This window comes from Vitis vinifera, chromosome 19 (assembly GCF_030704535.1).
Source record: "Vitis vinifera cultivar Pinot Noir 40024 chromosome 19, ASM3070453v1".
Classification (NCBI taxonomy): domain Eukaryota; kingdom Viridiplantae; phylum Streptophyta; class Magnoliopsida; order Vitales; family Vitaceae; genus Vitis; species Vitis vinifera.
The window spans coordinates 2,865,127-2,888,160 of NC_081823.1; the positions used below are offsets into that span (position 1 = coordinate 2,865,127).

Here is a 23,034-nt window from a genome sequence, read left to right on the forward strand (position 1 = left end):
TAAGAAAGGTTAGTTTGTGGTATTCAAAAGAATCAAAATTTCAATTGCTTGGATATGCATACGTTAACTATCTTTCAAACTTTTATAAAGTTTGGTCTTAAATGGGGTATGTCTTTATCTATGGTAGTATAACAATAGTATGAAAATCAATCAAGTAAATAATGGTGATCACTTCTTCAAATCATTCGGGGATATTCACTGTTCATGAAGTAAGTCATGAATATGTATAGTAAAGTCATTGATCTAATATATGTGGGAATCATGTAGACTATCCTTTATCAAAGGTAATTTGATCAAGTTATACGAAAATAATGCTGCTTGTATTACACAAATTATAAAAGGTGAGTATTTCCCTAAGTATTTTTTGTATTTATTAGCTCTAAGAAAATGGTGAAATTGATATTCAATAGATCTCATTATGTGATAATCTACCAAATGAAGTGTTACAATCAACTACATTAAAAAATGCGTTGAAATATAGACATTGAAATTTCTATTAGTTAAAGTGTTGAAGAAAATATAGTCATGTCTAAATAAGAGGAATAATATTGATGTAAATATGTTACATTATTTCTTTCTTGACAAGGTTATTAACAAGACAATTATAATGATCAAATTATTTGAAGGATAGGTTATGTTTGGTTCCCGGAAAATACTAAGGAAAGAAAAAAAATGCAAAGGAAAATGATTTTTTTATGTTTGGTTGTCCTATGGAAAATATCAAAGAAAATCAAATATGATTAAAACTAATTAAAAACTTATGTATTTTTAAATTATTTAATCTTTATATTGATGAGTTAAAATAAATAAAATGAGTTTGAAGTAACAAAAAAAATAATTTGTCAACTTTTAATCTATTTTTTTATTTTCCTTCACTTTTTCTTTTCCTATGCTTTTCCTTTGTATTTTCTTTCTCTTGCATTTTCCTTCAAATTTTCTGGGAACCAAATATAGCTATAGTGTACTTTTTTTTTTCCTTCACTAAGGTTTTCCCATTGAGTTTTTCTTATTATAGTTTTAACAAAATAATATTCTTATGATTATCTAAAAGGGAATGTCATAAAAAATGAGAATCCGGTGTGTTATAGGAACTAGTGGATAATAATCTATATTGATATAAATCTCTTTTTAATTCTATAAAAGTAGAAGACATAATGAAAATATATCATATTTTTCTTTAAGCATTTTATTTTATTTTTCATTTTGTCTTCGAATTATTTTATTTTATAATAAAAATAAATAAATAATAAAAATTCTATACTAATTCTTTTTATTTTACAAAAAAGAAAAATAATAATAATAAAAATTCTATAGTGAAGAGGCAAATGACATTTTTGATGTTGGAAGGGTTTATTTGGGTGTTGTGAGAGTGGGTGCAATGATAAAGAGAATCAAACACGCCATCCTAAACTCTTTCTATTCTTTAAGATTTTTTTTTTTTTTTTCTAATAACTTAAGAGGGAAATGACATTTTTTCATGTTTGAAGGGTTGTTTATAGAATTTGGTTATTTTATATTTAAAGATTTATTTTAAAAAGTGGGAATAAAGGATTTGCCTTTTTATTAATATTATTAAAATCAATATTTTGAAAACTGAATTCTTCATTAAATTGAAAAATTATCAATTCATGATTCAATGATTAGACCAATGGTTGAACAAATTACATCATAAATATATAATTTATATTTTATTAAAATAAAAAATAAAATCAATAATATTTATTTTTCATGTTTGATATTCTTAAATATAAATATGAAAATACATATTGAAAATAAAAAGAAAATTATATTATTTTATTTATATATTAAACATCCAATTATTTTATAATTTTAAAAGATATTAGGTTATTTTATTTGTATTATTTTCAAATTTATTTGTACATAAATAAACATGATATATTTAACTAACCTTGCAATTTCTATATAAAAAAATGCACTTTTGCTATATACCCTATATTGGATATTACTTTTACTCATTTTGTTTTTATATTGAATTTTTTGAAATTCAATTTTGTACTGGAAAATTTAAAATTTTTTTTTTTATGAAAATATTTTTTTAGAAAATGATTATATTTGTTCAAAAGTTTGGAATAGAGAAGGGGTAGTAATCTAACCATTCACATCATAGGAAAAGTCCCTTTCTGCTGAGCTGTGTTTTTCCAATTTTTCTTTGCCGTCTTGTTTGGTGATGGCCTAGTGCTTGGGAAAGTCCTAAGTCTTCATTGACATTGATGTGTGAATCATAAATGAAGATGGAAAATTTCCAAGTCCAAGTCTTCATCCTCCACTCCAAGTCTTCCTCCCTAGTAGTCTCAAGTCTTTGTGGACATTCACAACTTTCCTTATCTTTTCCTTATTTTTAATTCTAGCCACTAAATGTATGGATTTTTTAATTTTATTTTCTCAATATAAACAAAGTGTAATGCATTAATAATGATGATAGAATGTATGACTTTAATTGATGACTTCTAGCAATTAAAAACAATGATTTTTCAAATCCGAAGATGGAAAGTGATTATAAATTGTTACCAAACAAATAATATCATTTCTAATTTTAGGGTATTTAAAAATTAACTTAATATCTGCATATTTATGATTATTATTTTATTTATATGAGACAAATAAAATATCTATTATTTAAAATGCATTTGACAATGATTTTGAGAAGTGTTTTTAATTTTTCTAACACTTAAAGATATTTATTTTTCAAATATTAAAAATGTTAAAAATACTTTTTAAAAGCATTCTCCAACACACCCTTAATTAAGTAGTGTTATAAAAAAAATGTATTTTTCTATTGAAAATGATTGTACTTAATCTATCGCTTTTAATTAATTTGGAATAAATTTTGATTAAAAGTTTTTGGTTTGGAATGTTGTTGTTAATAATTTTTTATTTTTTATTTATAATATATTAGGACTATATTTGATAGCGTTTATACTCAAAATGTTTTTAGTGAAAGTATTTTTTATGGAAATGTTTTTAGAAGAATCATTTATAAAATGTTTTTCTATAAAACACAATTAAGTGATTTTCTAATGCTACAAGTGATTTTTCAAAATTTTAAAAGTGTTTTCTAAAATTTATTAAACACCTTAGATTTGTTTGATAATTGTTTTTAACAAATAGTTTTTGAGGAAAGTTTTTTGAAAACCGTTCTCTGATTTTTTTAGAATAAAAGTTTGTTTATAAACCTAAAATCTTTTTAATCTGTTTTTAATATTTTTAAATATGTTTTAAAAATAATTTTTATATGTAGTATTATATTTTTAATAATTTTACATGTTTGTATAATTATTTTTTAAAACAACTCTAAGAAAATAATAGAAAATAATAGAAAACAATTGCGTTTGATAGTGATTTTAGGAAGTGTTTTTAACATTTTTAATACTTGAAGGATAAAAATTTTCAAATGTTACAGATGTTAGAAACACTTGTTAGAATCACTGTCAAGCACACTTTAAGAATGCATTTGACAGTGATTTTAGGAAGTGTTTCTACTCTTTTTAACACTTAAATTTTTATTATCTTTTAACCATAAAAAAAATGTTAGAAACACTTCCTACAATCAGTGTCAAATACACTTTAAAAATGTTTTCTAAAATTATTGTCAAAAGTACTAAAAAAGATATTATTTAAAAATACTTTGTTTTTTATTTTTAAGAACAAAAAATGGTTTTTAGTTGCCAAACAGGCCCCTAATTTATTTATTTTTTAATTTTTTTTTAGATTAAAATTGCTTCGAAATAGATTCTAAATAATATAAAAGTAATTTTTTAAAAGAATCATAGTGAAATGATTTTGTAATATTTGTCTTATAACTGAATTTTATATAAAAAAGTATTAAATATAAGAAGTGCCTTTTAACCCTCATAAAATAAGTTCACAATACAAAATCTAGTAAAAGTATATTTGAATTATTTTTATTTATTTTTTAAAATGTGTAATTTAAAATAATTAAAAATAAAATATTACAAATAAAAATTATTTTTAAATGATTTAAGTTCTCACACAAACTTTTATTTTAGAAAATATAACATAATTACTTTTGAATATTAATTATCTAGAATTTTCTTAAGAAACCTCCCCAGTAAGCTCTACCTACACAAGGCATTGAACTTCAAATCTTCATCATTGAAAGTGTATAAAAAAAATTTAAGTAAATGGATGAAAGTATATACAATGAGTCAAAGATATAAAAAATTAGGATAAGGGTTTGTGACATAAAAAAAAAGGCTAAAATACCCTTCTTTCTAGGAAAGAGACTTTTTTTTTTAATAGAATAAGGATTTAGACATAAAAAAATGAGACTAAAATATAGTCAAAGATACCCTTGTTTCTAGGAAAGAGACTATGGAAGAGAAGTAACATGCTAGAAATAAATTTTCCTGCTTAATTCATGACTTGATAGACTTTCATGGAGGAATCTCTAGAAGACTCTTAGTGATACATAGAATTACTGTCGCTCTAGCTTTACTCCATCTTTGCTTTCTGATCAGACTTGTTGAAAATTCAAATTTGACAGTTTTTTTTTTTTTTTTTATATTTCTTGTGGCTATCCACAGGGAGTCAGCTATATATCTTGAAATCTGCAGAGCTCTACTCACACAAGAAGGGAGATTTCTTCTTCTTCTTCTTCTTCTTCCTCTTGATCACCATGGTTTTGGGTTTCTGTTCAACCACCCCTTTACAGGGGTGGGTTCAACCAGCATGGCTTCATGCCTTCTTGTTTTTAGTCCTCTCCACAGTCTTTTCTGCAACTTCAGTCTCTTCCTCTCCAACCCAACTCTCTTACGGGGACCACTGCGCTTCCATCGTACCGGAATCTCGCCCAACTCGACCGGAATTCACCACCTCAAGATTCACCGGCTTCAAGGTCGGTTACTTTACCGGTGGCACTGCAATTCTAGGCCAAAACTCGTCTCCTTACTCATCACAATCCTCAAAGTCTCTGTCGTTTCGAACCCGGAGCCTGTATGCAACCGAAACCGAAGGCGTGTTCAAGGTTGAAGGGCGTTTGGTCCTTGCAAGCGATCGTATGTACTATTTTGAGGGAGATTTGAGTCATGGCAGACCGTCATTTCCCCAGCTACAAGGGTTCTGGTCAGAATCTTCTGGGGAGCTTTGCATGGTGGGGTTGGGTTCTGCCTACTCCAACGGAGGTAACTTGCTTCGTCTCTCTGCTGTTCTTAAGCTCAGCAATGTCAAAAACTCAAGTACCATTACTGATTTGGTGACTGGTACTTTGAAGAGCTTGAATTCCGCTCATGATTCAAACTATTTTGAACCAATTTCGATATTAATCTTTCCTGAAATGAATTACAAGTACACTTTGGCTTCATCTGGTACTGGGTGTCCTGGTGGGGCTGATGTTCCAGAGACTGCATCACTCAGCACAGACTCCATGAACAGTATCTGTTCCATACTCTCCATGGAACGGTTTGGATTGGAATATGCCCATGACTGCAACCCATCTCAGAATTGCAGTCCTTTTGGTGGGGGTATTGGGTATTTGCCTCAATTCATATCCATTACAGAATTTCAATGTTCAGAGGATGAAGAAAGGCTACAAGTTATGGTAAAATTTCAGAACAGTAGCTATGATTATTACAGAACTTACAATCCCAGCACAACACTGATTGGGGAGGGATCATGGGATGTGAACAAGAATCAGCTCTGTCTCGTTGCTTGCCGAATCTTGAACGAGGGGGATTCTCTGGTTGATGCTCGTATCGGTGATTGTTCGATTAAATTAAGCCTGAGATTCCCCGCAATCTTGTCCATCAGAAACAGAAGTACTGTTGTGGGGCAAATTTGGAGTGACAAAACTGTCAATGATCCCGGTTTCTTCAGTAAGATCATGTTCCAAAGCATCAGGAATAGGATGCCGGGGATTCCAGGCTCGAAATATGAGTACACTGAAATTGAACGAGCAAGAAAGTTGTGCCTGAAAAAGAAGCCTGCTGAGAAAAAAGGGGTGGCATACCCTAATGGATACTCTTCTGATATGCAGCTTGACATGTCTGTTCGAAACTCAACCCATCTAATGGGATGGGCTTATTCAGAGCTCATAACTTTGGGTGATAGGTTCTATGATCGATATGCCCAATCTATAGTCAGCCTTGAAGAATCTAGTGTTGCAGTGGCGACTTCCTCTGCCTCAACGCCGGAAAACTCTTTTGAAACAAATGCCAGTGATAGCAGACCAATGAATGTGAGCTACAGGATAAGCTTAACACTGGAACCTGGTGTTAAATTCGGTGATATGATCATCAGTCCCTCTAACTTTTCAGGTATATACACACCAGTAGAAATTTCTGCTGAAGGGATTTATGATGCCAAAACAGGATTCCTGTGTATGGTGGGCTGTAGAAAGCTGAGCTCACCAGTAAAAACATCAAGCAATGACTCCATGGACTGTGAGATTCTTGTGAATCTTCAGTTTCCTCAATTAAATTCAAAGAATAGAGGTTATATCAAGGGAAGCATTCAAAGCACAAGAGAAAAATCTGATCCTCTTTACTTTGAACATCTGGACTTGTCTGCAAACTCTTTCTTTGGAGCAAGACAATCGATTTGGAGGATGGATTTTGAGATCATCATGGTTCTGATATCTCACACACTTTCATGTGTCTTTGTGGGACTGCAACTCTTTTATGTGAAAAAGCACTCTGAAGTGCTTCCTTCCATCTCACTAGTCATGCTTGTGGTTCTTACTTTGGGTTATATGATCCCTCTTGTACTGAACTTTGAAGCCTTATTTTTGGGGAGCCATGATCAGCGAAATGCCTTGCTTGAGAGCGGTGGATGGATTAAAGCGAATGAGGTGATCGTGCGGATAGTTACAATGGTGGTTTTTCTGCTGCAATTCCGTCTTCTCCAGCTCACATGGGCAGCAAAATTGAAAGAGGGTCACCAAAAGGGCTCATGGGCTGCAGAGAAGAAGGTTCTCTATCTGGCTTTACCATCATATGTAGCTGGCTGCCTAATTGCCTTGTTTTTCAACAGGGGAAAGAATGAATATGGTGCTGCAGTTCAATCCTATTCCCTTCCAGATTACCAGCAACATTCCCTTTGGGGGGACTTGAGATCTTATGCTGGCTTGGTCCTAGACGGTTTCCTCTTCCCTCAAATCCTGCTCAACATGTTCACAAGCTCAACAGTGAAAGCTCTTTCCCATTCATTTTATGTTGGAACCACTTTTGTTCGACTGCTGCCACACACATATGATCTTTACAGGGCTCATAACAATGCTATCAGCTTTAATGGCTCATACATTTATGCGAATCCTGGTGCAGACTTTTACTCCACTGCTTGGGATGTCATCATCCCTTGTGGGGGTCTGCTGTTTTCTGCTATCATTTTCTTGCAGCAGCGGTTTGGTGGTCGTTGCATCCTCCCCAAAAGATTCAGGGAGTTGGAAGCATATGAGAAGATACCAGTGGTTAGCACTTAGCAGTGAGAGTAATAGCTAAAGGAATCTAGAACTTCAACTCTGTGTTAAATTCTGTTGTTTTATCACTGGAATTGAGTGATTCTGTGTTTCGTTTCTTCTGTATTTTCTGCTTGTAAGAGAAGTTGTGTTTTCTGAACCATCCTTTGAATGCTCCCTTTGTTCTGTGACTTTATCCCTCTCATTTACTCTCCATTCTCTATATGATTATCTTGATTATTCGCTTCAGCTTCTACAACTGTCTACCTTAAAGACCAATCTAACTGCTGGTTCTTAACTTTCTGGACACCCCAATAGTACATTTATGTCCAAGTTTTGTATGCAAAATCATTCTCAACCTCGCCCTCTAGGTCAATCGAATTTAAGGCTTTTATCAATCTCTTGCTCACCAATATGGTCCAAGATTTGGATAATTTGCTTATGTTTCAAAGATTAAATTCAAGAGGATTCCTTCAAAGCAATAGTCTTTTGGTAAAAAGGTCAGTGTGCTCTTTTTTATTGAAGCTCTTCAGGTGGGAGAAGACTTCTATAAGATAAGACGGATCTTGATAAGTTTCCCTTGTATAAATAAAAGATACAAGAATTAAAAAATATTGGGCAACAATCCTGAATTACTTTGATACTGATTTGATTCTGGTAAAATAATCTGTCTTCTTTCTTTATAGCATTAACATATATAGACTGTTATTGAATCTATGAAGGGTTGAATCAAATGCATTTGACTTCTTCAAATTTCTAGTATAATGAAAATATTGAAGAATAGAAGTCAATGAAGATGAATCAGGGGATGATAACTTTGTACAAAATGATCCTTCCTCTGTGAATTGCTTCTCTCCCTTTTGCTATTCTGCAAAATCAAGAGTACCCTTGTGTTCTGTTTGATTGAAGAAATGTCTTGAGAATCAATTTTGCTATTTCTAGATTCACACCGAGTCTGAGCTATACATTGATGGATGATCAGATCCTATAGCCCAACAATGGTGATTGGATCATCCTCTTTTTCGTCTTCTCCTTCCTGGAATAGATCTGTGAATATTCTTGTGAATTCTTGCAGAACCACCTCTTCACAGAGGTGGTACCAACTATCAAGGCTTCATTCCATCTTCTTTTTAGTCTTCTTTATTGTCTATGTGCTCTCTATCACTTCCTCTGCAGCTCAAATCTCCTACAGTGATCAGTGCTCTTCCGTTGTCCCAGAATTGCCCCCAACCATACAGGAGTTCATCACCTTACCATTTTCTCGCATACCAAATGGCTACTGTATTGGAGGTGATAGAATTATAAACCAGGATCCATATCACTACTCTGCAAACTTCTCTAAAGTAATAACATTTGAGACCCGAAATATATATAGAACTGAGGTAGAAAGTGTGTTCAAGGTTGAGGGGATTTTGAACCTCCTAAGCAGGAACATGTACTATTCTGGGGGAGATTCAGGAGATGGACGATCATCCAATTTCCAGGCCATCCCTCCAAGCTCCTGGGTTGGTTCTGTGAGCTTTGGCCTAGAAGGGTTCTGGTCGAAATCTTCTGGCAAGCTTTGCATGGTGGGATCAGGTTCTGCATACTCCAGTGAAGGTAAGTTGCTTAATCTTGCTGCTATCCTTAAGCTCAGTAATGTAAAAAATTCTAGTACTGTTACCGATTTGTTCAGTGGTACTCTGGAGAGCTTGGATTTGACCGGTGATTCCAATTATTTTGAACCAATTTCCATATTGGTATTTCCTCAAATGAACTATGATTACACTTCGATTTCCGAAGAGAGTGGTACTGGGTGTCCTGGAGAGACTAATGTTCCGGAGGGTTCATCACTTAGTGCAGGGTCAATTTGGAAGATCTATTCAATACTCTCAACGCCAAGCAATTGGCTTGAGTTGGAGTATGACCATGACTGCAATTCTTTACAGAATTGCACTCCCTTTGGTGGGGCGATTCAATATTTGCCCCGTATCATAGCCACAAAAGGAATTAAGTGTTCAGGGGCTAAACAACAGTTGCAACTTCTGATAAAATTTCAGAACGTTGGAAAACTTGAGTATTACCGACCTTTTAATCCAAGCACCACATTGGTTGGAGAGGGACGGTGGGATGACAAGAGGAATAGGCTATGTGTCGTTGCTTGCCGAATCTTGAACACTACGGATTCTCTGGCTAATGCTCGGGTTGGGGATTGTTCAATCAGGTTGAGTTTGAGATTCCCTGCAACCTGGACAATCAGAAACAGAAGTAGCATGGTGGGACAGATTTGGAGCAACAGAACGGTGAATGATTCAGAGTACTTCAGTAGGATCATGTTTCAAAGTCCCCAGAATATTATAGAGGTTCCAGGCTTGAAATATGAATATACTGAGATTGACAGAGCAGGAAAATCATGCCAAGAAAAGATGCCTGTTGGAAACAAGGGGACAGCATACCCAGAAGCGAATTCTTTTGATATGCAATTCGACATGTCGGTTAAAAGCTCTACAGAGATAATTGCATGGGGTTCCTCAGCCCCCCTCTTTGTGGGTGAAATTTTTTATGACCCTTTGGTTAGCTTTGAACCATTCTCCCTATCAAGCTCAATGCAAGAAAATTCTGCAGTTGAATCACACAGCAGACGGATTGGTCCAGAGAATATTAGCTACAAGATGAGCTTCAAATTGAAACCTGGGCCTGAATCTGATGGTATCATCAATCCATTTAGTTCTTCTTCTTCAGGTATGTATCTGCAAGTAGAGATTTCTGCTGAGGGGATTTATGAGGCTAAAACAGGATTTCTGTGTATGGTAGGCTGCAGAAAGCTGAGGTCAGAGATTCAGATATTGACAAACGACTCCATGGATTGTGAGATTCTTCTGAGCCTCCTCTTCTCTCCATTGAACTCCAGGAATGGAAGTTACATCAAGGGAAGTATCGAAAGCACACGACATGAATCTGATCCTCTTCACTTCCCAAGTCTGGCCTTGTCTGTGGGATCCTCCCTAAAAAATGCCACGTGACTCTCTCTCCCTTGCACACGCAGACGGTCCCCCTTGCGACGCGCGGCATAGCTCATTCTACCCGGGGCGGAATTCTGTCCGGTCGACGTTCCACCTTCTCCGGATATCTCACATCCGGTGCCTGACGCCGGATGGGAGAGGAGGGCGATTCAACTTCCCCTGTCAGACATGTCCGGATACTCTGATAGCGCTTACTCGAAGAACATCCGCAGCCGACATTTCAAATTCCCCGGACAACTTGGCTCGTCAGACACTCGCGATTTGCCTGATCCATTTCTGCCCACAATCAAAAAGCAAACTCCGATAATACTGACGACCAAGTCTCCTGAACTATCACTCATATTTAATGCAAGATACACTCGACAAGATATTCCCAAATCTTATCAGAGTGCTTGACACATTCCCGATATTTAAAGTCATAAATTGAAGTGACAGTCGCCACCTGGCACCAGAAATGTCATGATTGCTTTGCCACCCTATGAGCCGCAATCATGACGATGGGACCCGCTAGCATAGCGGGGCCATACTTTCTGACTCATATATAAACTCTAAGGAGACTCTCAGGAAGGTAAGCATCCTTGACAAAAATCACGGAGCAACACTCCCAAAGGAAAACTCTATTTTCCAACAACTTCCAAAAGACTAACTTAATCATCGGAGGGTGTGTCCGGACAACCCATCCGGACATCTTTTTTGCAGGAGGAAGGAGGAATCACTACTACGCGTTGATCGAGATTCCGTTGCTGGTGACTACTATTGTAGCAGGGGAATTTTGCCATCAACATTGTCTTCAGCTGCTTTCACTGTGGTGGAAGCCAGAAAGTCCATTTGGAGGATGACTATGGAGATCACCATGGTTCTAATGTCTAACACCCTTACCTTTTTCTTTGTGAGCCTGCAACTCTTTCATGTGAAAAAGCAGCCCAATCTTCTGCCTTCCATCTCACTGATCATGCTTGGAATTCTTGGTCTCGGGTATTTGATCCCTCTTGCACTAGACTTCAATGCCATACTCCTCGGAAGCCATAGTCATGAGAGGATTGCGCTCGGAAGGGGCGGATGGCTTAAAGTGAACAATGTGTTTGTGAGGGTAGTGACTCTGGTAGTTTTCCTGCTCCAATGCCGGCTTCTCCTGCTCGCATGGTCAGCTAGATTAGGCCATGGAGACCAAAAGAGGTTGTGGGCTGCTGAGAGGAATGGTCTGTATGTGTCTTTGCCATTATATGTAGCTGGGTTCTTAATCATTTGGTTGCTAAATTACCAGCAACATTCCCTTTGGTGGGGCTTGGGATCTTATGCTGGGTTGGTGGTTGATGGCTTCCTTTTCCCTCAGATTCTGTTCAATGTGTTCATGAACTCAGGAGATCAACAAGTTCTTTCTCAGTCTTTTTATATGGGAACCACTTTAATCAGGCTGCTCCCTCATGCCTATGACCTTTACAGGGCTCAGAACTATGCTCAGGGCTTTGATGGGTCATACATATATGCAAATCCTGGCGGAGACTTTTACTCAACAGCTTGGGATGTCATCATTCCTTGTGCGGGTCTGCTGTTTTCTGCTATCATTTTCTTGCAGCAGCGGTTTGGTGGTGGTTGTATCATTTCCAAGAGATTCAGGGAGTCGGAAGCTGCATATAAGATGATACCAGTGGTTACTGGTGAGATAGCCATGTGACATGAATTTAGATTGCTTTTGCGGTGCTTATATTTGAAATGTTTTTATCGACGGTATTTTTTCTAAAAATATTTTTAAAAGAATAATCTAAAATGCTTATTTAGGATTTACGAGAAGTGATCTCTAAATTTCATCAAATAACTAATTTTTCATAAAAATAATTTTTATGTTAAAAATGCTTTCTAAAAATAATAAAATGAATGAAAACCAAATCAAATCTCATTCTCATTAAAATTTTGATTGATATATATTGTGATTCATCGATCTATTCCCATTCTCAATCCCCAAGTACCAAGGGCACCCTGTTTCTCCATCGGAAAATGGAAGCAATTGGATTCCAACACTATTGTACATTTGTATCGGTGCCAAATTAATCCATTCCCATTCTCAATCCCCAAGTACCAAAGGCACCCCGTTTCTTCATCAGAAAATGGAAGCAATTGGATTCCAACACTGTTGTACATTTGTATCGGTGCAATTGGATTCCAACACTGTTGTACATTTGTATCGGTGCCAAAGCGACCTAATTTTTGGTTTTGGTGTCAAAGTGACCCAGAGTGGCCTCCCCAGGATTCGAACTCAAAACGAAGGTCCTTGTTGTTTCCCTCCTGGCAGGCTGGCACCATCTGAGCAAGTAGACCACTTTGGGTTTGCTTAGATGGTACCGGGAGGAAAACAACAAAGACCTTGGTCTTGAATTCGAATCCTAGGAAGACCACTCTAGGTTTGCTCAGATGATACCAGAAGGGAAACAATAAGGACTTTAGTCTTGAATTCGAATCCTGGGGAGGCCACTTTGAATCGCTTTGGCACTAGAGCAAAAAATTGGGTCACTTTGGCAGAATATGATGAAGATGGTCAACTGCACACAATGTGAAAAGCATATCGACAAGTTGCGATGAATATCCAAAGAATTGGAAAAATGGGAAGGGGGTGTGGGGGAAGCACTTAGGAAACTAATCCAAAGTTGACCATATTTCTTTGGTTGCCCACCCCATTCGGTACATTAAAAAAATGTACAATGTTGGATTTAACTTAGTGGACATGCAGAATCTCACAGGATAGGCCTAAGATTACAACTGAAGCACAAATGTCTGAATTACACACAGATACTTATTTCTCTTCATCAATCAAGTGCTCCTTCCACTTGAGATGAGGATGACTTGTGGTGGCGAGTCTTGGAAGAACTTTGGGTGTTGTTTTGCCTAATCACCCCATTACTTTAATAGTGCCTTGCACAAGTGTTTTTTTTAAAAGTATTTTTAGGTAATCACTTAGAATACATTTGAAAATGATTTTTTTTAATAAAATTAATATTTTTAACACTTAAATAATAAAAAATTTCAAATGTTATAAATATTAAAAACATTTTCTAAAATCTCTATAAAACAGGTTATTATTAGGTAAAAGTGATTTTTCAAATTTTTAGAAATATTTTCTAAATTTTATTAAATATCTTATTTTTATTAAACAATATTTTTTAAGGATAAGAATTTTTTTTTTATTAAAAGAATTTCAATATCTTTTGATGATAAGTTGATTGTATGAACATCCCCCAAGTTTTTATTGTAGCCTTTAATCCCTGTTTGGATTTATTTTTTAGAATAAAAGAATTTTTTTTAAAGTTTAATAAAAACTTTTATCTATTTTTATTTAATAAAACTTTTACAATATTGTCATCATCCTTTAAAAATTATAATTTCGAATTCAACTTTAACTTACGATAAAACAAAAAAAAAAAACACTTGAGATGAGACAAATGTGCCATTAAGAAAAGTACTCTTAGAGGTGGGCATGACATCTATGATCAGATCATATTGTATTAGTAGAACAGGACGTGGGAATGTGATTTGATTCCCATTACACAATTTTTCTTCTTGCCACATGGGCATTGACAATAGAATATGGACCTCCACTCTCTTGGAACCACCCTCAAAATGAAATTTAATAAACCTCTAATGGCTTACATTTCATGTAAATGAAGCAAAAATCGCAAGTATTTTATCTAAAGGATATATGATGAAATTAAAAAAAAAAAAAAAGTCCAAGATTATCAACTAACCTTAATCACTAGAAAAAATCAATCCTTATCAAAGATGATATTTTCCTGGAAAATTTATACTTGGGTTTCATTGGAGAAGCTGTAACAAATGTGTTGGAAGGCCAAATTTTTTAGGTATAGACTTGGAGAGAGTCAAAGCTATATATTGACAGACTTAACAAGTCAGAGGTCGTCGTCATCTTCATCATCTTCTTCTTCTTCCTTGAGGAGATCCATGACTATGATTCTGAATTCTTGCACACCCACCTCTGCAAACAGGTGGTATCTGTTATCAGGGCTCCAAGCCTCCTTCTATGTAGTCCTCTTCATCATCTGTGCAGCCTCTGTATCTTGCTCCCCATCTCAAATCTCCTACCTTGATCACTGTTCTTCCATTGTCCCAGAATTTCCCCCCACTGTTCGGGAGTTCTCCACCTTGCTGTTTCCCGGAACCCAAAATGGATACTGTCATGGGGGAGATGGAATTTTAAGCCAGGATTCCTCTGACTACTCGGCAAGCTTCTCTAAACTTCTGGCATTGCAGACCCGGAAAATATACAGAACTGAGGCTGAAGGTGTTTTCAAGGTGGAAGGGAGTCTGAACCTCCAAAGCAATAATAGGTATTACTATGGGGAAGATTTGAGAGAGATGGAGAATTCCTATTCTGGGGTTCTGCCTACAAGCTTTTGGGGTGGTTCAGTGACCTTTCTTCTACATGGGTTCTGGTCAGAATCTTCTGGGAAGCTTTGCATGGTGGGAACAGGCTCTGCCTACTCCAGAGAAGGTGAGTTGCTTGATCTTGCTGCCGTGCTCAAGCTCAATAACGTAAAAAATCTGAGCACTGTTACTGACTTGGTTGGTGGGACTTTAGAGAGCTTGAATTTGGCTAGTGATTCCAATTACTTTGAACCAATTTCCATGTTGGTGTTTCCTCAAATGAATTACAAGTACACTTTGGTTTCTGAGGTCGGTTTGGAGTCAAATATCAGTATCTGTTCAATGCTTTCAAGGCCAGATAATTGGTTTGAATTGGAGTATCCACTTGACTGCTATTCTCTGCAGAATTGCACTCCTTTTGGTGGGGAAATTGGATATCTTCCCCATTTCATAAACATAAAAGCAAGTCAGTGTTCAGAGGATGAACGGAGGTTGAAAATTATGATCAAGTTTCATAACTTTAGCTATGTTGACTATAACCAACTGCCAAGTCCCAACATGACATTGATTGGGGAGGGGTGGTGGGATGCCAAGAACAATCGGCTATGTGTCGTTGCCTGTCGAATCTTGAACACCATGCAGTCTCTCGCTAATGCTCACATCGGTGATTGTTCAATTAGGTTGAGTTTGAGATTCCCAGCAATCTGGTTGATCAGAAGCAGAAGTAACATTGTGGGGCAAATTTGGAGCAACAAAACTATAGATGATTCAGGGTACTTTAATAGGATCATGTTTCAAAGTCCTGAGAATATAAGGCTGGAGATTCCAGGCTTGAAATATGAGTACACTGAAATTGACAGGGCAGGAAAGCTATGCCAGAAAAAAAAGTGTGCTGAAAATAAAGGGGAAAGATACCCGAATCCAAACGACTTTTCTTTTGATATGCAGTTTGACATGATGGTTAAAAACTCCACAGGAGTGATGGCATGGGGCTCTGCAGCCCCTTTCTTTGTGGGTGATAATCTTTATGACCCTTTTGAGTATGGCATTCCTTCCTCAAGCTCAGAGCCAGGAAGCTCTGTAGTTGAAGCAAATGCCAGGCATATTAGCCCAGTGAATATCAGCTACAAGATAAGCTTCACATTGGAACCTGGTGCTGAATTTGGTGGTATCATCAGCCCATTTAGCGAATCTTTGGGTAGGCATATGAAAGTAGATATTTCTGCTGAAGGGATTTATGATGCCAAAACAGGAGGTCTGTGTATGGTAGGCTGCAGAAGGCTGAGCTCAAAGGCTCATATTTTGACAGATGACTCTGTAGATTGTGAGATTCTTGTGAACCTTCAATTCCCTCCATTAGGTTCAGGGAATGAAGGGTATATCAAGGGAAGTATTGAAAGCACAAGGGAAAAATCTGACCCTCTTTACTTCGAACGTCTGGATTTGTCTTCAACTTTTTCTAGTAAGTTTGAAGAAAGCTGGTTCATTGGGAGGATGGAATTGGAGATCATCATGGTTCTGATGTCCAACACCCTTACATGTTTCTTTGTGGGATTGCAACTCCTTCATGTGAAGAAGAGCCCTGAAGCCCTTCCTTCTATCTCATTAGCCATGCTTGTAATTCTTACTTTCGGGTTCATGATCCCTCTCGTGATGAACTTTGAAGCCTTATTCTTGGGAAGCTTTACTGATCAAAATGTTTGGCTTGACAATGGCAGATGGTTTAAATTGAACAATCTGCTCATACTGGCTGCTTTTCTGTTGCAATTCTGTCTTCTCCATTTCACATTGTCAGCCAAATTAGGCGATGGAAAACAGAAGGGCTTGTGGGCGGCTGCAGAGAAGAATGCTCTCTATCTGTCCTCACCATTATATATAGCTGGCTGCTTAATTTCCATTTTTCTGAACTGCAAGCAGAACAACCTGCCTTTTTTCCACCTTATGAATTACCAGCTGCATTCTCTTTGGAGGGACTTGAGATCTTGTTCTGGATTGGTCCTTGATTGGTTCCTTTTACCTCAAATCCTGCTCAATTTGTTCATAGACTCAAGAGAAAAAGCTCTTTCTCATGCATTTTACATTGGAACAACTTCCATCAGATTGCTCCCACATGCATATGAATTGTACAGTGCTTTGAGCTTTGCCCGAGGCTTCGATGGGTCATGGAGCTATGCAAATCCTGGTGCAGGCTTTTACACTACTGCTTGGAATGCCATGATTCCTTGTGGGAGTCTGCTGTTTGCTGTGGTCCTCTTCTTGCAGCAGAAATATGGGGGTCTATGCATCCTCCCCAAGAAGCTTAAGGGCCAGAAGTATGTGAGAATGTAGGACTGAGTTCTAGGCTGATAGAAGAGTCTAGCACTTAATAATCCTTGTAAGCTCCATTTTTGTGCAGATGGATTTCAATGATTCTTTGATTTCTTGTGTACTTTCTGCTTGTAAAAGAAGTGATACCTTTCTGAACAATCTTCTTTGATAGCCCCTTGCTTGAGTATTTATCAGCTATTAGGTTTAGTCTTTATGTTTTTCTATACTTTTGTATCATCCTTGATTTTAATGCTAACTTTCTAACATATGTACTTCAATCTTTTTACAATCGGATTGAAAGTTGTTTAAGAACAGTCTCTGCTGATTTATGTATGTCTCTTCAACCCAAAAGCTTATTTATTCTCCTTGTTCTGTATGCAAAATCATATTCTCAACCTCCCCTGTTTGAACTATGAGTGGGAGAAACATACCCGAATGGGGATTCTTATGATACGAAATTCCACATGTCTCTCACAAATTCTAAAGGGTTAATTGCATGGTAAGTTGGAGAAAGCTAGCTTCAAAGTTTCGTATACCCAAAAAAAACAAGATTTTTAACATCCCCTAGATTAATCAAAGGAAAGAGAAAGGTTAAAAGGTGAAGGCTATCATTATCCCCTTAACGAAAACAAAACCCTAAATCATAAGAGGATTAAAAATACAATAGGAGTAAAGGCAAACTCGACAAAGAGTTCAACTCCAGCATCAAGAGCTTGACCCTAGCATCCCTTGTAGAGTGAATAAGACCGACTTAGGCTTCACAATTCAACAAAAATGATTACTCGTAGAATATAATAGAGTGTGATAAGATTAATGAGCTCGACCCTAACATTCCTTGTAGAGTGAATAAGACCGATTTAAGCTTCACAATTTAACAAAAATGATCTAACAAAAATGATCATTGGCATAATATAATAGTGTAATGAGAAATAATCCAACAAAAATGATCATTGGTAGAATATAATAGAGTGTAATGAGAAGGATCCAACAAAAATGATTCTATGTAGGAAAGGGGTGTTTGGTAAAATTTAATATGTATTATTTAATGGTTCGAATTGATTTTAAATTAAATTATTCTTAAATCGTTAACTTAAAAACAAAAATGATTCTATGTGCAGGAAATGAGGTGTTTGGTAAAATTTAATATTTATTATTTAATGGTTTGAATTGACTTTAAATTAAATTATTCTTAAATTGTTAACTAATAATTTTTTAGTTATTTTTTTATTTTAAGTATTAAGGTTGTTTGGTAAAGTTAAATTAAAATCTATTTTAAATCATCATATTAATATTTTTACTCTTATTAATTTTAACTAATATTTATCCTTATTATATTAATTAAAATATATTTTTATTAACTTTAAGTAATAAATTTATTTATAATATTTATTATAAAAAAGAGTTATGAATATGAAATCATAATTCTAAAATATACTTTCATTAGTGTAAGCAAATTAGATAAATAGAATTTGAAATTAAGAATAAGTTAATTATTTTTTTACTTAATAATTAAAATAAAAAATAACTTTTAAGTTATTTTATCAAATATATTTAATATTTTTCATAATTTAAATTAAATCATTAAATTGATTTACCATTCACCCTCCAAAATTCTGATCAATCTCTGATTCCCTCCACCTACTTTAATATCTTGATTTTAATTTGTGTATACATATGTTGTACCAGAATTTTTATACCTTAGCATATCGGTGGCAAGTCCCCAGCCTCAAAGTGTACACGTGTCATACAAAGAACGGATCTCTTAAACCCTACACCCTCTCACCTCCCTATATATCGAGCCCTCGCTCTCTCCGGTCTCCTCTGTCCCTCACTGCTCGCCTCAGAGACCGAGAGTAACCTCTCCACCGATCTCAATGGCCAGCAGACAGATCATCGCCGACAGCAATGCTCCACTCCGGCGACTAATCCTCAGCCGTATCACGAAGCAGTCCCACGCCAACGGGCAAGATCGCCTCCTCCCTCTTCTCTTCAATCCCAATCAGACGGATCGTCTCCTTCGCCCAATCTGGGAAATGAATCAATGCCCACGCACCGATCTCGCCGCGGTTGTCCAAGACCGGTTCTGCCTGTGGCTTCGGCAGCCAGAGCAGACACGTGTGAGTGCACGTGGGCGGCAGATCCCGAAGGAGGATGATGAGACGGAGGACTCCGATGAAGACAACGATGAAGTTGACGGTGAGTTCGATGACATAGATGATTTTGATGATGATGTCGATGATGAGGATGGTGATAAGCATGATGAGAAGTGAATGTATGCTTTCAATCATCATCATCACCATCATCATCAGTATAAAACGGTCATGCGATTGATAGGAATCAATTTAGGGATTTAGCCGATTTTTGAGCTAGCCGTTAATTTCATGAATTATTTGTGCTTCTGAAATACTTGGGCACTCAGATCATGATCTGAGATCAATAGTATCATTAGTATAATTTTCATGCATACCGCCCATTTATATTTACAACCATGCCTACATTTGATTATATTTACAAAAATGCCATTCATTATGTTTTCTCTTTTATAAAAATATTGATTTTAATTTTTAAAAATTTTAAAATTTTAAAAAATCCATGGTTCTTGATAATATACTTTTAAAATAAAATAAAATAAAATAAAATAAAGCACTAACCACCTTTAATTATCTTTTTTTGGAGGCAATTTTTTTTGACAAATAATTAAAATTAAATCTCATCCTATTTTTAGGAGTTTGCAATTTCGGTAAATGCGTGGTTTTCGGGTGAACTTATAAATTGATCCATTTAATAATCATACTAATTAACTTAAGTATAACTTTAAATTATTTAATTAATATTTGATCAAAAATAGACATTAATTATATAGATTTATATGACATCTAATCCAACTTAATGATCAAATAAAAGAATCTTAACGCAAATGATTTGATCTTAACACTTGTTGTATACATGTATGTGGTATTAGGGTTTTGCAATTTGATTCTGACTCGGATTGTGATTTCTATCTTGAATGGGATTTGGAGGATTAGGAATTAGAAAAGCACGTTTGTTTCCAACTTTGTAATGTTTTTGTTTTTTTATTTATATTTGATATAATTCTAATATTTTTTGTTTGAATATATTTATGATTTTTTTTTTTGTTTTTGAAATCAGAAAATAGTAATAATCTTTACTTTTTTGAAAATAAAAAAAATTACTTTTTTTTAATCTCTATAATAAAATATTTTTAACGAAAATAATAGAAAATTTTTATATAGAAGTTTTAGGGTTAGTCTAAGCTACTATATTCTTAAAAATAATGTTTTATACTTTAGAACAAAAAATAATTTCTAATTTCAAGAAACATTTGGCAAAGCAGTTATTTGAAGAATGTGGCAAAATTTAACATGAATGGTGAATAATTTGAGTTGATTCAAGCCAAATTCTTATTGACTTATATAACCAAGAATTTAACTGAATTGACTCATTTAATAATTTCACTAACTTAATTATATCTTTATTTAATACATTTTAAATTTGTTTTTAAATAAATAAATTAATTGAGTCATAAATATGTTTAGTTGATACATTAATCATATATACATGTATAATATCTAATTTAACATGATTATTAAATGAGTTTAGTATTTGAGTTTATATTTTTGATATAATTATTATTCGTTTTGAGTTTAAGTTGAGCTATATCATAAAATACTAAGCTTTGACATGACACGAATACGACGAATCAACATGAATTGTCACCCCTTTACATTTGGATATACTTTTTGACGAATATTTTGAAAAATAATTAAAAATATAAAAATTATATTTTAAAATTTTGTATTATAGATAAATCCCCGGACCAACTATTTTTAATATATAAATTTTCAAATAAAATTGTATTTGTTTTTAAAAATTGTCATTTCCAAAAATATTTTCAAACAAACCTGATAGAATCCAAGTAGGCCGTCTTAAAGTGCCTTTGTAATAATTCTAAAAAGTATTTTTAATATTCATAACACTTGAAATTTTTCATTTTTCATTTTTCAATTTTTAACTATTAAAAATACTAAAAACACTTCCTATTATCACACGAAACGAATACAATACACAACCCCACAAGATCGCTGAGCCCATAGAAATTCCCCCACACACATTGTTGTCTGCTCTTCTCTAGAGTCGCCCCCATCCCAACCCGTCCCATTTATTAAAAACAATTCCCATATCTGTCTGTAGACCCCCTTTTATGAGGGGCCCGGGGGGGAGAGTTTTTTCTCTCTTTTGGGCATTTCTCTTTTAAACAAAGGGGGGACCACCAGATGGGAGGAGAGAAAGAGACGTGGCAGAGGCCATGCTGGAGTTGGAGGAGCCCATACCTGCTGAGAGATGAACAGGGAAGCAGGTAATGGCTTGCCCGAGAAGGTAGGAATCGGCTGGAGAAAAAGAGATAGAAGGAAAAAAGAGAAGGGTGGTTGGCGGGTTCCTGGATCTGAGGGAGTGAAGCTTGAAGAAGAAGGAGAGAAAATGAGAAAGGGGGAAGGGAAGAACTGAGGGGTTTTCTCACGGATTTTTGCTGGAGAAGAGCTTTCTAGGTGCGTGCTTTGTGGTTTTTTTTTTTTTTTTTTCTTCTTCTGTTCATGTTTTTCATTATATTTTCACATTCATGCATTTGCCTTGTTGTTTTAGCTTTCATTCACCATTTGAATGTGATTGCTATGCCATTTTCTCATTTTCTGTGATTTCACTTGAGGCTATAACATATATGGGTTCATATGCTTCATATTACCCAACATTTTTTTTCTGCCATACATGTTATTTTAAATTGGTGAGTTCATTGTTGGGTTGTGAGGCTAGGGACGGAAAATGCTGAGTGGCCTTTACCAAAAATGAGCTGTGAATTCCCTTATTATTATTGCTGGTTCGTGTGGGTTATGTCCATGGAGGAGCGGTTTTGAGGGGAAGGAAGAAACTAAGAGGAAGGGAGGAGAACAAGAGGGAGTTGAACACGTGGAGAAGTGAAGCTCGGAATGAGGGCCCCAACTTGGTCAACTCATTTCCATTCTTCCCATTCTCTTGTGCAGCCACCTAACCCAATTTATTTATTTATTTATTTTCACTGTTTTTCCCCACTTAAATTGCCTTTGTTTTTTTTCCTTTCACGCGTGTGCACCAACATTCCATTTTAATTCTCTATCTTTATTTATTTATTTTAATTTTCCAAAATTTTAATTCCCAAAACTTTTATCTTCAAATAATTGTATAAATTTCCATTTTTTTAAATCTAAATTCCAATTTTCGAAATTTCAATTTTCATATCAATTTATTTAATCATTATCATTTTACTCACCTATTTATTTGTTTATTTTTAAAAATTCAACATTTAAATAATTTCCAAAATTCTCATTCGTAAATTCAATTTCCAAGACTCCAATTTCTTTCAAAAATTAATTTTTAAAACTCCAATTCTTAAATTTAATTTTCAAAATTCAAATTCTCATAATTTCCAAAATTCAAATTTCTTTTAAATTTAGTTTCTAAAACTCAAATTCTTAAATTTAATTTTCACAATTTTTACTTCTAAAATAATTTTAAGATTTCCAATTTCTTTAAAATTTAATTTTCAAAGTTCCAATTCTTAAATTTAATTTTCAAGACACCAATTCTCAAATCCTTTTAAAAAAATTCCAATTTCTTTTTCCCATTCTTAAATTCAATTCCCAAGGCTCCAATTATCAGATAATCTTCGGGACTTCAATTTTCAAATAAATTTCAAAAATCCAGTTTTCACTCGAACAATTTTAATTCCACTTTGGTTTTCAAATAATCTTCTTTTTCTCTTAATTTTATATAAGCACGAAGGCAATTTTCATAATTTCAGAACAATGAAATTTGTGAGATTAATTCGTGCAAGATCAATCGGGCTTTGGTGGGGGCCCCACTTAC

At 34.9% G+C, this 23,034-nt stretch overlaps 4 protein-coding genes across 4 annotated transcripts; all 4 read left to right on the forward strand.

Moving 5' to 3' along the window:
• Window positions 1-4,657: 4,657 nt before the first annotated feature.
• Window positions 4,658-7,456, forward strand: LOC100250261 (uncharacterized). Its single transcript, XM_002282340.4, has one exon. The coding sequence runs from the start codon at window positions 4,658-4,660 to the stop codon at window positions 7,454-7,456; it is 2,799 nt and encodes a 932-aa protein (XP_002282376.2).
• A 974-nt stretch (window positions 7,457-8,430) lies between these two features.
• Window positions 8,431-12,109, forward strand: LOC100255441 (uncharacterized). The gene is made up of 2 exons (XM_002282331.2): window positions 8,431-10,400; window positions 11,134-12,109. Exons 1-2 carry the CDS (start codon window positions 8,431-8,433, stop codon window positions 12,107-12,109), a joined length of 2,946 nt encoding a protein of 981 aa, XP_002282367.2.
• Window positions 12,110-14,385: 2,276 nt separating this feature from the next.
• On the forward strand, window positions 14,386-17,136 carry LOC100260511 (uncharacterized). Its single transcript, XM_002282324.1, has one exon. It carries the CDS (start codon window positions 14,386-14,388, stop codon window positions 17,134-17,136), a length of 2,751 nt encoding a protein of 916 aa, XP_002282360.1.
• A 1,769-nt stretch (window positions 17,137-18,905) lies between these two features.
• On the forward strand, window positions 18,906-19,579 carry LOC100854890 (uncharacterized). The gene has a single exon (XM_003634631.4). The coding sequence runs from the start codon at window positions 18,990-18,992 to the stop codon at window positions 19,383-19,385; it is 396 nt and encodes a 131-aa protein (XP_003634679.1). The 5' UTR covers window positions 18,906-18,989; the 3' UTR covers window positions 19,386-19,579.
• The last annotated feature ends 3,455 nt before the right edge of the window (window positions 19,580-23,034 follow it).

What these genes read in the sequence shown, in the direction of transcription:
- LOC100260511 (XM_002282324.1), top strand. Translation starts at nt 14,386, where the DNA reads ATGACTATGATTCTGAATTCTTGCACACCCACCTCTGCAAACAGGTGG.
- LOC100854890 (XM_003634631.4), top strand. Translation starts at nt 18,990, where the DNA reads ATGGCCAGCAGACAGATCATCGCCGACAGCAATGCTCCACTCCGGCGA.
- LOC100255441 (XM_002282331.2), top strand. Translation starts at nt 8,431, where the DNA reads ATGGTGATTGGATCATCCTCTTTTTCGTCTTCTCCTTCCTGGAATAGA. An exon ending in CACTTCCCAAGTCTGGCCTT is followed by an intron (nt 10,401 to 11,133) that starts GTCTGTGGGATC and finishes TCTTTTTTGCAG; the next exon opens with GAGGAAGGAGGAATCACTAC.
- LOC100250261 (XM_002282340.4), top strand. Translation starts at nt 4,658, where the DNA reads ATGGTTTTGGGTTTCTGTTCAACCACCCCTTTACAGGGGTGGGTTCAA.